We start from the raw sequence: 16,575 nt of genomic DNA, 5'->3' as shown, positions 1-16,575 counted from the left end.
TGTGTTGGTAGTACCTTAAGAATATTTCCCCAGTAGGCTAGGAACAGAATTTTATAACTTGCTAAAGAGTATAGAAAACAGCTACAAGCACCATACTGAGCAGTGAATTACTGGTAGCATTCACCTTGAAATTGGAACAAAACAAAAAACATCTACCTGTTTTTACAACTATTACTCAGCATTTCTCTGCAGCTTCTAGTCAAAACATTAAGAGAGAAGGTTAAAGTTATAAATGTTGTGAAGGAAGAGTAATAAAATGTCCTTGTTTATATATGATATATAGATAATCTAAGAGAACTGAGATACTATTAAAATTAAACAAAAAGTTTATATATTTCTTAAAATTATATTTTATTGATTATGCTATTACAGTTGTCCCAATTTTCCCCCTTTGCTCTCCCTCCACCCAGCACCCCCACTCCCTCAGGCAATCGCCACACCATTGTTCATGTCCATGGGCTATGCTATAAGTTCTTTGGCTTCTCCATTTCCTATACTGTACTTTATATCCCCATGGCTATTCTGTAACTACCTATTTGTACTTCTTAATCCCCTCACCTAGAAGAGTTTAGGTTTTAAATCAATAACTTCTCTATAGAAAAATAATATCTGGCCCTGGCCGAGTAGCTCAGTTGGTTAGAGCATCATCCCCATATGCCAAGTTTGCAGGTTCAATCCCCGGTTCAGGGTATATACAAGAATAAATTAATGAGTGCATAAATAAGTGGAACAACAACTCAATGTTTCTTTCTCTCTCTCTCTCTAAAGAAACAAACAAATGAAAACAAAAAACCCCAATTATCCAAATGGAGGAAAAAAGATCTCATTTACAGTAGTTAAAAAAGAAAAAATGATGGGAATAAACCTAACAAAAAATGTACAAAGCACTTACAAGAATAAAACTTGTAAAATATTATTGAAGCCTACAACTATGAAAATATGACAAATGGATGGATGTACAATATTCCTGAAGGAGAAGTTTCATAATTTAAAAAATTTCAAATAACTAAATTTCCATAACAATCCCATTGGGATTTGGAGGGATAGGGTGGAAAAACTCAACAAGTTGGTTCTGAATTTCATCTGTAAGAATAGGCAAAAGGAGCTAAGAAACTTTTAAAAGAGAGAAACGAGGGAAGACTTACCTATCAGATATCAAATTATTATATAAAGTTGTGATATGGTTCAAGAATAGACAAACAGATTGATGGAATGGAATAGAGAGGCAGTTACATATGGGGATTACGTATATGACAAATATAACATTTCAGATCCTTTCTGAGATGCCTCTAAAAGTACACTAAAATAATATATAAAATATGCACAAACCCCAAAGGACAAAACGTTCCAAGGGTTCTCTAGAGACAGGAAAGCCATTTGAGAAATGGTAGTTCAAATAGTAGCTGGGAAGAAATTTTGGTCTAGTGTGGAGAAGGACACAGATGAGAATTGCCATTTTATCAGTAAAACTATGGAAAGCTCCAGGATCCAAGACATCAGGTACAGCAGAGGATGGACATGACACATGGGAGCTGAAAAGAGAGTTGAATTAAAAGTCTGGACCTGGCTGGTGTGGTTCAGTGGATTGAGTGCTGACCTGCGAACCCAAAGGTCGCTGGCTTGATTCCCAATCAGAGCACATGCCTGGGTTGTGGGCCAGGTCCCCAGTTGGGGGCCATGTAAGAGGAAACCAATCAATGTATCTTGCATGTCGATGTTTCTCTCCCTCCCTCCCTTCTGTCTCTTCACTCTAAAGCTAAATAAAATCTTTTTTAAAAAAGTATGTACATAAGTAGTCAGTAAAAATTTCTCACCCTCTTCTATAATCAGAGGAAATGTAAAATAAAAATGAGATACCATTATTTGCACATTTGGTTAGTAGAAAGTTTTTTTTTTTTTTTTTTTTTTTTTTTTTTAATGTTAGTTCATGTGTTTCATTAACCCATATACAATTACTTGTCTTCTGGTTTGTTGAAGCAATAGGTCAGACAACATTTGCCACAATAATGCCTGTCAAAGTGACTGGCCATAAAAACTCCAGCACCATATTCATCCAAAGGGCATTCCCGATGAAGGCAACTGATTTTACCATTCTCATCCACTTTGTAGTATTTCAGTACAGCTAACTTAACCTTCTTTTTCTTATGCTTATTCTTCTTAGGAGTGGTGTAAGACTTCTTCCTTTTCTTAGCACCACTACGAAGTCTCAATACAAGATGAAGAGTGGACTCCTTTTGAATGTTGTAGTCAGACAAAGTATGCCCATCTTCCAGTTGCTTGCCAGCAAAAATCAGTCTTTGCTGATCAGGAGGAATTCCTTCCTTATCCTGGATCTTGGCCTTGACATTTCCTATTGTGTCTGAAGGTTCAACCTCAAGAGTGATGGTCTTCCCTGTAAGGGTTTTCACGAAAATCTGCATCTTGGCGGCAAGTCCACCACAGATGACGATCGGAAAAGGCAGAAAGGTTTTTTAATTGATAACATACAGTATTGATGAGGGTCATGGGGAAACTGGTTCCTCATACACTGTTGGGTGGCCATGTAAATTGCAACAGCCTTTATGAAGGAAAATGAAGCATCATGTATTAACATTTTAGATACATAAGAATGTGTTTGCCTTGCCCTGGATGGTGTTGCTCAGTGGATTGAACACCAGCCTGCAAACCAAAGGCCTGCCAGTTTGATTCCCAGTCAGGGCACATGCCTGGGTGATGGGACAGGTCCCCCGTTGGGGGCATGTGAGAAGCAACCACACAATGATGTTCCTGTCCCTCTCTATCTCCATCCCTTCCCCTCTCTCTAGAAATAAATAAAATCTCTTTTAAGAAAAGAATGTGTATGCCTTCTTTCCAGCAATCCTCCTTCTATAACTCTATCCTCAAGAAATATGAGCCCAAATATTCAAAGATACATGTAAATGATTTTCATTGCTGCATAATTCATAATAACAGAAATTGGAAACAACCTGAGTGTTCATCAATAGGGGAATAGTTAAATAAATTATGGCATATTCATATAATAAAGTACTATGCAGCATAGGAAAGGATGCCAGAGATCTCTACATATTTTTTGAGATCTATAGATACTAACATGGGAATATCTTCAAGGACTATAAGGTGATATGCCTAAAGACTAAGCAAGTTATGGAAAGATATTACAGAATGATTCCAGATTAGCCAAAAAAGAAAAAAAAAACTTCATATGTATGTAGGTTTCCACTCAGACTTTTACTGTCTCTGCATGCTGTATACCAGTATGTTTGCAAATGCATAGAGAGTGCTTAAAAGATACACACCGAAGTACTAGCAGTGACTTCCTCTGACGAATAAGTTTAAGGCTTCAAATATTTTGTTTCTCTTCAAATATTTTCCTTCTCATTGTATTCACTTCCGCAAGGTTTTGTTTTGTAAAGCTGAAGGAAGCTTGTACCAGAAAGTTGAATATTCATTTAAGTGTCACATTGATGCAGATGACACTCAAATCTATCTTCAGTCCTGACTTTTCTCATGAATGCCAGTTCTGCATTTGTAATTAATTGCCTGGTAGCATTTTCACTCATGTTTTGCCATCATTCCAAACTTGTATCTAAAATAAAATTCATTATCAGAATATCCAAATAGTACTAGTTCTAGTTCCTTGTTTGCCTATTTCTATTAAAAGCATGAGCCTTCTTTTTGTGTGTGACATTTTTCAATTGCTTTTATTTATTTTTTAAAATTTAATCTTTGTTGTATTTATTTTCCATTACCAGTTAGTCCCCTAGCATTAGCCTTCTATCCTTCTACCTGTTACTTAAGCTTGAAGCCTTGGAATAGTCGTCTTATATCCTTCCCTCCCCTATCAGGAAAAAATCAAGTCTAAGGTATTTTTTCTTCCTTTTAAATAATATCTGACATGTCTCTTTCCTGTCTATTCTTTGCCACCCTCATTCAGATCCTTCACTCAACAAATCTTTATATATTATGTATTTGCTAGGCAGTTTTATGTACTGGGAATCATGCAGAAAGACTTATATACTAGCGAAAAAGAGAAATAATGTACAAGGAAAAATAATTATGCAATAATATTGTTAACACTTTTATAATGCTTATCCTGTACCAGGCACTGTGCTAAGCTCTTTAGACATGTTGACTCATTGAATACTCCTAATGACCTTATGATATACACACTGCTATTAGTCCCATTTTATAATTGGGGAAACTGAGGCACATAGTTCTTCAGGTCAGATAGCTAGTAAGTGGAGGACTCAAGATTTGAGCTCGGGCAGCCTGATGTTATTTATAGTTTGTCTTCTTAACTATTAATGCTATATGGCTTCTTATGTAGGGAAACCTCAGTTGATACAGGCTATGGCAAAATCAGAGTCGTCGGCAGCCGTCCGTCTCGAGAGACGATGGTGTAGCTTCTTAAGAGTCTATCTGCACCGCCGAGAATGGTTGTGCAGTCCGACTCAGGAGTGACACGGTATCTGTCTCCTCCCGTGTTGAATCGACATCTTGCGATGACGCTAGAGTGTCCTCTCCAGTGAAGCTGAAGCTACAGAGCCTGGGCAGGGTGATATGGAGGGTCTGCTGTTGCCCATGCAGCAGACCCCCCCTCTCTTCGCAGCTGAAGGGTCCAAGGGAAAGACGGAGTCAATACAGCTTGGCTTCAGGTGCGCCGCAGGAGTTGCCGGTGTTGACTACAGCGTCAAACCGCCTTAGGGACTCCGGCTCCGGATTTTCTGTCGGGGTTTACTCCCTTAGCCTTTCCCCTGAAGAGGTATGCCGCAAGGCAGCGGAGGTTTTTTGGAGTCAGAGTTTTCCTTCTCTGATGTGCCCTGACTGGAAGATCGAACCAGCGACACTTAGCTCGCAGGCCGACGCTCAATCCACTGAGCCAAACCAGCCGCAAAATCAGAGTAATGTGACAGTAACTTGGATAGTAGGTGCTAGAGTATGGTCAAGAAAGGCCTCTCTGAGAGGTGATTTTTGTGTGTGTGAAAGAACTCAAGTTTGTCACTGTGGATTTTGCTAATTGCACAGGCACAGTGCAGCTCCTCTGTATTTCCTGCAAATTGGCAACTGGGTCCAGAGACTAGATCACACTCGGGTTCCATCCCTTTGATATGCCTATAGGACAGACATAATGTTTGATGTCTCTCTTTTTGTCATCTTAGAAGCTGTTAATGTTTACTATGTAGATCTGTTTATCAAGGTTTGCAGAATGGTGATATTCTAATTTTACTATTATTTGTCTTCATCAGAATAGATTTGTGAAAAGCCATGTCTCTCATCCCACTAGTTTGTTGCCTAGTTCATCTAGGAAAGGCAGGATAAATGCTTGATTCTCTCCCTTTATTGTTGAATTTTCAAGGTAATGAATTGGCTTTCTATTATGAGTGGTGATATTTGAGCTAAGACAGGAATGACAAGAAGAAGTCAGATATTCAAAGACCCGGAGAAAGACTAGCCTCAGGCCGGGGAATCAGATGGGACTGAGGCACTGAGGAAGGAGAAAGTTGCTGACAGAAGGCCAGCATTAGCCAAATTACGTCCTTTCATCCCCACTCATGGAACTAGGAGATGCTGCCTTTGGTAGGTAATCAGGACTACATGAGGTCATGAATGGGATTAGTGCCCTTAGAGGAGTCAGGACAGAGCTTGCTTTCTCTGCTCTCCACCTGGCAGAGGGCGCCCTGATCTTGGACTTTTTTAGCCACCAGAACTGAAAGAAATGTATTTCTGTGTTTATAAACCACCCAGCCTCTGGCACTTTGTTGCAGCCTGAATTAAGACATACTGTACCTCTTAAATCCATTATTCTCTCCTCCACTGTTAATATCACACCAATGTAGTCTGGGGAGTCATACTGCAAACTGCAGTTATCCAAGTAGTTTCACTGCATCCAAGCAGCTCTTCCAACCTACTCGATTAACTCCTTACTCACCAAAAGCTTGCAATTCTGTGTATGATTCTTTTTGCTGCGAATGCATCTATAATTTTATAAAAGATGCCACTGGCAAAATAAGATTCATTTATTAGGGCAAAGTGTGGCTGACACCAAAGGGCACAGGCTTAAAAGTGAGACAACTGTAATATAAAAACAATAAAACAATAAAACAAAACATAAATAAATAAATGAAAAGGAAAAGAGCACAGGTTTTGTGGTCAGACCTGAATTTGAGTCCCAGCTCCGACACTCAGTTGACATCTATGTGACCAAGGGGACATTATGTGACCTCCCTGAGTTTCAGTTTCCTCATATATTAAAAAAAAATGATAATGCTTTTAGATACACTGTCATGAGCCAGTGTGGCTCAGCTGGTTGGAGCATTGTCCCATGAACTGAAAGGTTTAGGGTTCAATTCCCGGTCAGGGCACATGCCTGGCTTGCAGGTTCGGTCCCCAGTCTGGGTGCATGTGAGAGTCAACTAATCAATGTTACTCTCTCACGTGGATGTTTCCCTCTCCCTCCCTTCCCCTCTCTCTAAAATCAATAAGCATGTCCTCAGGTGAGGATTAAAAAAATACAATGTCATGAGATTTCATGAGAATATATATTTTCATTTGCGATATGTATATATATATATATCAGAGAGAACAGAGAAAAATATCTTTATTACAGTGCTTGAATTACATATAGTAAAAGCTCAATAAGGAGTATTTATTTAATTTTGCGAGGACACCTTACATCATGCCTCTTGAAGAAGCTCCAGTTTCAGTGAAGATTTCCACCTGCTTGAAACCTCAGTCATTGCTAATAGCCATCCTAGAGCCATTTGAAAACATCCCAAACCTAAGGGCCCCACGGAGACCCTAGAAGAGGAACTTGACACCATGCCCTTCTAGCCTAGCAGTCCCTTTGACAAGCCTAATTGGAAACCAGTTAGTTAATCAATGTTAATCAATGATATCTCACCCTGATATAACACTTTCCCAAACAACTTTTATGTCTCTGATCACATCGATAACCCTCGGCGGGACTACCTATGTACTTTACCTTGCACGGCATCCAGATCAGTAATTATCTCCCAGTTACACCAGATTCAGTGCTACTGCCTCCACTGCCCTCTTTCTCCCTTCCTGCTCCCCAAGTCCCAGACCACTGCTAGAAGAACCACGCCGAGCAGGAGGAATTCATGCTGTCCAGTTTCAACACGGCCCTTGCAGCAGCTCAGCAACCCTTGTATTTGTCTCATGCATTCCCTGGCACTCTCCCCCCAGAGGCTGTTCCAGACCTTCCTCTTTCTCCCTTCAAACTACAAATTCCAATATCCATACCTCTCCTTCCACAGGCTTCGTATGATCATAGATACTTTCATCAGATTAACTGAAACCTCCTGCAACACATCCCGTAGTAGGTTTCTCCCTTGCCACCCTGTCCTCTGGCCATCCAATTCCCTTCTAGGGAAAGCAATCTATGATCTCTTATTTATCTTTTCAGAGAGATTTTATGACTCTACAAGCGAAAATACAGAAAAGAGGGAACTTGCGCTGGTCTTGCGCTGGTTGGCCAGTCGTTAAAGGTAAGCAGGCTTTGGATAGGTGGAGAGAAAGGAGATGATATGCTGAGCAGAGGAAACATCCTGGGCAAAAGCACAGAGGTGGAAATGAGTAAGATATATTTAGAAAACAGGGTATAGCAAATAGAGTAATCCCCTGAGAAATAATCCCAGCTGCTGCCTCCAGTGCTACCTCTCCTTTTCCAGTTCTGACTTCAGCCTGATCATTCCTTCCCTGCCTGTCCTGCTCCACATACCAGCAGAGTGGAAATCTGACACTACATGGCCCCTCACCCGTCCTATCTTGCCTGGACTTCTGTTACTATTTATTGAGCTTTGACCCCAACCATCTGTTTCAGTCCTGATAAAGAGGTCCTAGCTCCTTCCTGAGTCACTCTCCAAGCCAGAAACCTTCCATTTCTTTGGTCACGAGGACCATTTCCTCACACCACTGAAAACAGGACAATAAATAAAGAAGATGCATTGTACAGATGTTATTGATTTTACCAATACATACAACAGAGGTCGAGGAAACAGGTAAACTATACAACAGAGATATAATCAGCAAAACCCGGCTGTGTGAAACTCTACTGAAAAACAATCCAATTTCCTCAACCACAAATTATAAGGAAAAGAAGAAATGGAGAACCTTTAGATTAAAAGTGACATATAATACGTATCCACCAATCACAATGCGTGGACTTTATTTGGAGGCTGATTCAAACAAACAAACAAAAAAACTAAAAACTTCTTTGGACATTTATGAAACTATTGTAAATTTAAATATTGACTTGCTATTTGATGAAATGAAGGGATTATTGCTTGTTTATTTTATGTGTGCTAATGGTGTTACAATTGTGACTTCCTAATTATTTTATTTTTTCCTTTTTTTTCAGGAGGCGGTGTAGGGAGGGGGTGCAGAGGAAAGGGGAGGTGCTGGGATGAGGGAAGGGCGGTGCTAGGGCTGGGCGGGGCAGAGGGAGGGGTGGGGAGGGGGAAGGGCGGTGCTGAAAAGCAGGGAAGGGGGACGAGAGGGGGAGTGGGGTTGGAATCCGGCAGGGGCAACAACTGTGATTTTTTAAAGAAGGATCCTTACCTTTTAAAGATAAATACTGAAATATTTAGATATAGAATGATATCATGTCTGAGATTTGCTCCAACTAATAAGGGAGGGAGGACATAGACGAAACGAGAATGCCCAAGAGCTGATACTAGTTGAAGCAGAGTGGTAAATGAGGATGCATTGCATTATCTTCCACTTTTGTACATGTTTTAAATTCTGCATACAAAAAGTTTTAAAACCATGTTATTGAATTGCCAAGGATCTGATGAAAATGTGTGTGTTATTCTGAAGGAGTGGAACAGGAGGAGCTGGAATTTGAGAAGAGGAAGGTCTGGAACAGCCTCTGGGGGGAGAGTGCCAGGGAATGCATGAGACAAATACAAGGGTTGCTGAGCTGCTGCAAGGGCCGTGTTGAAACTGGACAGCATGAATTCCTCCTGCTCGGCGTGGTTCTCCTTCTAGCAGTGGTCTGGGACTTGGGGAGCAGGAAGGGAGAAAGAGGGCAGTGGAGGCAGTAGCACTGAATCTGGTGTAACTGGGAGATAATTATTGACCTGGATGCAGTGAAAGGCGAAGTACATAGGAGTCTCACCGAGGGTTATAGATGTGGTCAGAGACATAAAAGTTGTTTGGGAAAGTGTCATATCAGGGTGAGATATCATTGATTAACTGAGGCTTTGCTGGTTTCCAGTTAGGCTTGTCAAAGGGACTCTGCTAGGTTAGAGGGGCATGGTGTCAAGATCCTCTTCTAGGGTCTCCGTGGGGCCCTTAGGCTTGGGGTGCTCTCAGATGGCTCTAGGATGGCTCTTAGCAATGACTGAGGTTTTAATCAGTAGCCTTGTGACCTCAAGCAAGCTATTTTATTTTTTCAGCCTTGGTTTCCTCATTTATAAAAAATTGGGGAAATGCATACTTCATAGAACAGGTATGAGGAGCTAGTGAAATAATGTGGGTAGAAGTGGCCTTCTAGTCTATTCGCCCTCAGCAGGTGAATACAATATCCACTGATCCTGAAGCTGATGCAATGCTATGGTAAACACATTATCACTTCATAGAATTGCAAAATCTGACTGTAAAGAAAAAGCTCTTTTCTCACTGAAACATTATAAATATAAAATTGGATACTGGAGATGTGTCCTTCCTAAGAAAAATCATCCCAATGTTCCTAATAGTCTGAGGTGAAAGCTTTGGATGAAGAGAAAGAGGAGTAATAGTACTAATAATAGCAAACACTTATATAGTACTTGCTATATGCCAGACACTGTTTCAAATATGTGTTAGCTATTGGTACTATAGTTCTGGACTTCAAAGGAAAGATATGTCCTAGAGAGAAAAATGTGTGAGTCATCTGCATATGGTTGATATTTCAAATCATGGGCATAGATGAGGATGTCTAGAAGAGTTACATATAAGAGAGAAAGCCTAGGACTGAGTCCTCAAGAACCTCTTCATGGAATGGCCAGGTAGAAAAGGAGGCACCTGGAAAGGAGACTGGAAGGAACGGCCAGAGATATAGGAGGACAACCAAGAGGAGCGACGGGCCACAGAAGCCAGTGTATTTCAAGGAAGAAACCATCCTGGGTGTCCAAGTTTGCTTGAGCTATCAAGCAAGATGAGGACTAAAAGTAAGTATCCATTGGATTCAGTGACTTGGTGGCTAGTGGTGACTTTATCACCACAGATTGAGGCGGTTGAAGACAGACTGAAGTGTGTTGTGAAGGGATCAGGAAGAAGGAAATGGAAAAAGTAGTTATTTTACTTCAAGAAGTTTAGTTATAAAAGAGAGAAGAGAGTTAAGTAGTAGCTAGAGAGGGATGTGACCTCAAGGGAAATTGTTTTTGTAAGATTGGAGAGGCTGGAGTGCATGTGAATGCCAATGAAAATATCCAACTAGAGGGAAAGGTTGAATAAACAGGAAAGAGAAAGGATAACTAACAGTGTAAGGTTTCTGGGAAGATGTGAGGGGACAGGACACAAAGCACTGTAGGAAGAAATGAGAAGTAGACCAGGAGATAAGGAGAGGATTTCTACTAACGTGAACAAATATAAAGATTTCATGGTGGGAAGTGGGGAGATTAAATCAGGTAATGCGTGCAAAGCACTTAGCACAGTGCCTGGCAGGTTAGTTTGTATGAGAAATGGCAGCTAAGGTTACTGTTGGTGTTATTAATGTTATACACCTGCTTGAAATTTTCTTACATTTTAGGCTTTGGGCTATGTAAAATGAACTAGTACCCTACTGTAGCAATGCTATAAATTTGAAATTTGATAGATGAAGTTTATATGCAACAAGGGTTACTTGAACTTTCTGAGTCCTCACCTCCATCCTCTCTTGGATTTCTGGGTAGTTGCTGGTCCCCTGATTTTGACAAGAAGATAGAAAAAAAGATGTACATTAAGATCAATGCGCTTTATGCCCCGACCTGGGACTGAACCCGTAACCCAGGCATGTGCCCTGACTAGGAATGAAATCAGTGACCTTCCAGATTGCAGGGGGACACCAAACCAACCAAGCCACACGGCCCAGAGCTATGGTCAATTGATTTTCAAGTAGGGTGTCACGACAATCAGTGGGGACTGGGGAGTCTTAAAAAAATGGTGCTGGGACAACTGCATATTCATATGCATAAATGTAAAGTTAGACCCTCTACCTTAGACCACATATAAAAATTAACTCAAGATGGATCAAAGACCTAAATGTAAGAGCTAAAATTATAAACCTCTTAGAAGGAAAAATAGGAGCAAATCTTCATGACCTTAGATTAGGCAATGGTTTCTTGGATATGATATCAAAGCATAAGAAACCAAAGGAAATTGAGATTAATTGGACTTCATAAAGCACCATCGAGAAAGTGGAATAACAACACACACCATGTGAGAAAATATTTACAAATCGTGTATCTGACAAGAGACTTGTCTCCAAAATATATGTTAAGACCTCTTACAACTTAATAAAAAGACAAATAACCCAATTAGCAAATGGGCAAAGGCTATATGACTGGATATTTGTCCAAATAAGAGACCCAAATTGCCAATCAGCAAATGTAAAGATGCTCAACATCATTAGCCATCAGGGAAATGCAAATTAAAACCACAAAGAGATTCCACTGCATACCAACTAGGATGGCTATAATGAAATAAGACAAATGTGTTATTGAGGATGTGGAGAAACTGGAACCTCTTACACAGCTGGTGGGAATGTAAAATGGTGCAGCCTCTTTGGAAACACTTTGGCAGTTGCTCAAAAGGTTAAAGTTACCATTTGACCCAGAAATTACACTCCTAGGTATATACCTAAGAGAAATGAAAACATACATCCACAGAAAAACTTGTATTGTACATGGATGTTCATAGCAGCATTACTGATTAATAGCCAAAAAGTGCAAAAACAACAAATGTCCCTTAAATGATAAATGGATAAACAAAATGTGGTGTATCACACAGTGGGATATTATTTGTTCATAAAAAGAAATGAAGTACTGATACATGTTACAATATGGTTGAACTTTGAAAATATTATGCTAAGAAGTCAGCCACAAAAGAACAAATAGTAGATGATTCCATTCATATGAAACATCCACAAGAGGTGAATCCATGGAGGCAGAAAGTAGATTAGTGGTTTCCCAGGGCTATGAGTTTGAAGGGAAATTAGGAGTGACTGCTAATGGGTACAGGGTTTCTTTTGGAGTGATGGAAATGTTCTAAAATTGATTGTGGTCACACAAATCTGAGTATGCTAAAATAAAAAAAACAACATTGAATTTTACACTTCGAATGGGTGTTGTATGATATATGAATTGTATCTCAATAAAGCTGTAAAAGAAAGTACTTCTTCCACATTAATCTCTCCATCCTCTCAATTCCTACGGCTCTTAAAAACTGTACTGCGCAATTTAGCACTCAGTTTAACTACCTGATAATGTTTGTTAGCATTTCATGTATAGTAGCCATGACCTGTGAGCCAGGCTGTAATTTTCCTGAGAGGAATGAGTAAGTCTTCTGTTTCTAAACCACCAAACACATAACTGGGCACATAGTAAGTACTCAGTAAATACCTGGTGTTTGTGAAGACTAGATTGAATGTCCATGTGTTTGTTTTCACACATGTGTGTCGAACACACACAGAAGTTGGGGGGAATGAATTCAACTTCAGATGGTGGGGTGAGAGAACGACACTATGTGAAACTGTAGAATACAAGATTTATTTAAGGGAAAAAACAGCATGGTTTGGATACTTTCGCTCTCCCCTCCTTCAGCCTCCTGCTGTTCAATACCACATGGCCAACCATATCCTGGTCTCTGAGATGCTAAGAGAGTCACTGAGGTCCTGTCTAGATACCTGACTGACTGGTGTCACTATTCCCCCATCGCTTCCTCCTCGTCCTCCTCCTCTGTCCAGCTCAGATCATCTGAATCCTCAGATTCTTCCTCATCCATGTCTAACCCAACCCCTGCCTCAGCCTTCTCAGCTAGTGCATCAGGGTGCTCCAGCTGGGCCCAGGATCCTGGGTCAGCCTTCACCAGGGAGATTTCCACCCGAGATGGCATCAAGGAGACAGAGCTCTGCTCCACGTTTATGACCTGAGGAAGAGGGAAAGGTAGAGGGACAGAGAGAGAAAAAAAAAAGAGAAAATGAGGAAATCAAAGGGATTGAGGTCGGGGGGGTGGTGTGATAAATGATGGGGAGAAAAATCAAAATGTAAGGTGGGGAAAAAGATGGGGGAATGAGACAACATAGTAGGGGAGAGAGAGAACGAAGAAAAGACAAGAGGAGAGGGTAAAGGTCCAGAAGGAGAAAAAGAGGGAGGGAGAAGGTGAGAGAGAGAATTTCAAAGCAAATGAAAAGAAAACCTCCACTTCTTCCCACAGCGACTCCTTTCCTCAAGACACCCTCTCTTCATTACAGTCTGGCCCTTCTTTTCATCCCACCTGCACCTCCCCTCCTGTGTCCCCTTATCTTCACTTACCCCCCAGAGCTTCATCTGTGCTTGGAATACACGGTTACCATCAAAGACAACGTGGACATGAAGCTGAGAGAAAAGAATTACAGGGATAGTAACAACACAAGAAGGTGAAAACGAGTCGTTATGACGCCGAACCAGCCAGAGGAGTGACACACACATCCACAGGTCAGCCAGATGACCATGACCTAATAGCTCTCCCTTCCTCTCAGGGGACTATTGGAGCCCACATGTTAACGACACACAGCAGCTCTGCCTGTCAGATTGTAACATCAGCCAATTCACCAGCCTCCTGTGCAGCAGCAGACATTCCTCACCTCAGTTTGACTGGCCTTCACCCAGTTGAATGCGGGCAGTGGAATCTGGCCATACACAGTCACCACTACTAAGGAATCTGTCTGGTGCCAGTCGTGGCGGCAAGATGCTGGTAGCTAAAGAGAAGATGTGAAATGCGGGTGGTAAAAATGAACACTTAACCCAAGAGTTCTTGTGGTTTGTGTGGAGAAGAGACAGGGTCTCAGAAAGATTAACACCGTCATATATAGCAAAGTTTCTGGGCTGTAGAGGGATGAGGAGCAGGATCTCGTTTGGTCCATACAGAAGGGAGAACGTAGAGAGCTTGGCTGTGAGGTACAGGGAGGAAAAGTCATTCCTGGAATTGGGTTCTAATCAAGAGCTTACCTGCTTTCCCCAGTCGTGTCTACCAACTCTGCATCCTGGCTGTGCCAGGAATGCCCCAAAATCCAGGGTCTGGATGCCGCAACAACTCCAAGACTTCATCCTGAGGTAGGAAGATAATTCACCTGAATCCCTTTCCAATCCTACAAGCCTCAACTCCTATCTTATGATCGACATTGGGAGAAACCTTTCTCGCAGCCCACCCAGCAGTCTCCCTCACCCCTCATGGAATCGAGGTGCTCCTGGGTGGTAGGTACATGGAGTAGCATCACTCTCAGGGCCTTGGTAAACCTAAGATCGTAGAGAGTAGGAAAAGAATCAGGTCATTCTAAAGTGTGGCCCGTACCACCTCATCTCTATTCCTGGTCACCCCTAGGGTGTAGTGTCCCTCAACCACATGTCCCGGCCCCCACAAACTCTCACTCACAGCATCACACCCTGGGTTCTGGCAGCTGGAACCAGTCCGGATCAGACTACTGTCAAGTCCTAGGCAAGGGAAAGAGAGTCAGGAACCTATCCGTTCCCTCCATGCAACTGCCACTTTCACTAAATTCCAGTCTGTGAGGCCTATCTTACTAAGGACGCAGTTACCTGCACCGGATTCATGGTCTAATTCCTTCTGTTCCAATGCCATTTCCAGAGCTTGGGATATATTTAGTGGAAGCAGCTTTGGAGGTAACTCTGACCTAGGGATAAGGGTGGGGTGATTTAGTTCTGACTCATTAACCATGATTGACAGCTCCACACTCCCCAGTGCTAACGGAGTCGAAGAAGTCTGCTGAAAGTGGGGTCAGGGTCGGAGAAGTTGGGTAGCAACCCCATTACCAATTTTCCTCTCTGTGGCATCCCGAATCCCTGACCCTGGGGAAATCCCCAGGACTTCTCTTGCCCATCTACTCAGTTGCCCTAAATCTCACATTTCTCTGTAGAGCCACACCATTTCCTTTTCCTCTATTTAATTGTGGACCCGATATGACCTTCTTCTGTTGTTCGTACTATTTCCACAAAATGAACTTACTCTTCTCTGCAGCCTCCTGGCTGCCAATACTACTGCACCCTTTTCTTGATGTAAAGCTATTTTAGCTCTGGCCAGGTAGCTCAGTTGGTTAGAGCATCGTTCCAATAGGCCAAGGTTGTGGGTTCTATCCCTAGTTAGGGCACATGCAAGAATCAATCAATGAATGCATAAATGGGTGGAAAACAGATCAACGTTTCTCTGCCCCCACCCCCATCCTCTGTCTACTCAATTTTGAAAAGAATCAAGTCCTTCCCAGAAATACCCCTAGCATTATAACTAAGTATGTGTTCATGAAGGGCTATCTGCTATTAACTCAAAATACCTATCCCATCACCCCAAATCACCTTACAGCAAAGGACATTATTATTTCCAGACAGATCTCCTCTATGGCACAAAATATACATCAAGCCCCGACACCTGGCCCTCCTCACATCTCTACTCCCTGGCTCCCAAACCCCAGTGACCCATTAGTCAGTCCTAGGAAGCTCCATGAATGTAGCAAAAACCCTGGGACCGCCTCTTTACTTGGGCCTCTCCCGAAGCAAAGTCTCTGCTGACTTTGGAATCGCAGTCAGTTTTTGCTCCTGAAGTGAACTGCTTGTGCCAGGGCCCTCAGGTTGAGGGGCTTCAGGGAGCTTCTCAGCACAGTGTGGTCCCACAGTACAGCCCTAGTGCACAGGATAAGGAAAGGAGAATTAGAGATAGAATCCTTCAATGAGGGGCAGGATCTAGGGAAGTAAAGAATTTACCTTGATGTTTAAGAACTCAGAGAAATCTACAGTTCGCTTCCGGCAGCAGGACCAACCCTGATAACGAGACCCAGCTCAGCTTAGGTTCCTGGGTGCATTTCCTTTGGGAATGGCTCTTGCTACCCCCCTCATCTATACCTCACCTTAAGTGCATCATGGAAGATGGGGATCCCAGGGTGATGGCAACAGGAATCTGTGGATACCGGTAGAAGGATCAAGAAAGGGAACTATACCAAATGTCACTTCTCACCTCTTCTCTGGGTTTACACGCTATGGTTTTTCCATATCATATAAAACAAAAAACCAGTGGAGACTGTAGAGCACCCAAACCAGTTAAACTAGGGCAGGTACACTAAATTTTTCTACTCCTTTAACAGACTACCCACAGAGCCCCCTGGCAAGACCAGAATTACTCACCAGCAAAGTTGGTATTGGGATCAAAGTGCTGCCCACAGCCTTTGTTATGGCAGAGTAGAGACATGGAGGCGTTGATAAATTACTGAAAGGGTATTTCAAGGAGTCTGGCTGCCGAGTGGGGAACACCTCTTAGTCTGGAAGCTTTTAGCTGCCTGCAAGGGCCAGCTGAGCTGTGTCTATCTTTAGTTCAGGAGGCGTACACCTC

General features: G+C 42.0%; 1 protein-coding gene and 1 pseudogene across 2 annotated transcripts; both read right to left on the bottom strand.

Annotated features, from left to right (window-relative positions):
- Nucleotides 1–1,946: 1,946 nt before the first annotated feature.
- Nucleotides 1,947–2,433, bottom strand: LOC149990508 (ubiquitin-ribosomal protein eS31 fusion protein pseudogene; annotated as a pseudogene).
- Nucleotides 2,434–12,727: 10,294 nt separating this feature from the next.
- On the bottom strand, nucleotides 12,728–16,544 carry ITGB1BP2 (integrin subunit beta 1 binding protein 2). Of its 2 annotated transcripts, XM_090264010.1 has the most exons (11): nucleotides 16,371–16,544; nucleotides 16,097–16,146; nucleotides 15,954–16,010; nucleotides 15,730–15,872; nucleotides 14,778–14,872; nucleotides 14,614–14,672; nucleotides 14,407–14,477; nucleotides 14,190–14,289; nucleotides 13,826–13,939; nucleotides 13,515–13,577; nucleotides 12,728–13,128 (listed from the first exon to the last, which is right to left on the bottom strand). In XM_090264010.1, the coding sequence occupies exons 1-11, from the start codon at nucleotides 16,432–16,434 to the stop codon at nucleotides 12,904–12,906; spliced, it is 1,041 nt and encodes a 346-aa protein (XP_090120136.1). In that variant the 5' UTR covers nucleotides 16,435–16,544; the 3' UTR covers nucleotides 12,728–12,903. The 2 variants fall into 2 exon arrangements, with proteins under 2 accessions (XP_090120136.1, XP_090120137.1); XM_090264011.1 differs by lacking the exon at nucleotides 15,954–16,010.
- Nucleotides 16,545–16,575: the final 31 nt, after the last annotated feature.

The sequence above is a fragment of the Furipterus horrens genome, unplaced genomic scaffold (assembly GCF_987537825.1).
Source record: "Furipterus horrens unplaced genomic scaffold, mFurHor1.1.pri manual_scaffold_17, whole genome shotgun sequence".
NCBI lineage: Eukaryota > Metazoa > Chordata > Mammalia > Chiroptera > Furipteridae > Furipterus > Furipterus horrens.
This window is presented reverse-complemented; position numbering and strand designations above follow the sequence as displayed.

What these genes read in the sequence shown, in the direction of transcription:
- ITGB1BP2 (XM_090264010.1), bottom strand. Translation starts at nt 16,434, where the DNA reads ATGTCTCTACTCTGCCATAACAAAGGCTGTGGGCAGCACTTTGATCCC. An exon ending in AGACCATGAATCCGGTGCAG is followed by an intron (nt 14,673 to 14,777) that starts GTAACTGCGTCC and finishes TCCCTTGCCTAG; the next exon opens with GACTTGACAGTAGTCTGATC. An exon ending in TGAAGGCCAGTCAAACTGAG is followed by an intron (nt 13,578 to 13,825) that starts GTGAGGAATGTC and finishes CTTTTCTCTCAG; the next exon opens with CTTCATGTCCACGTTGTCTT.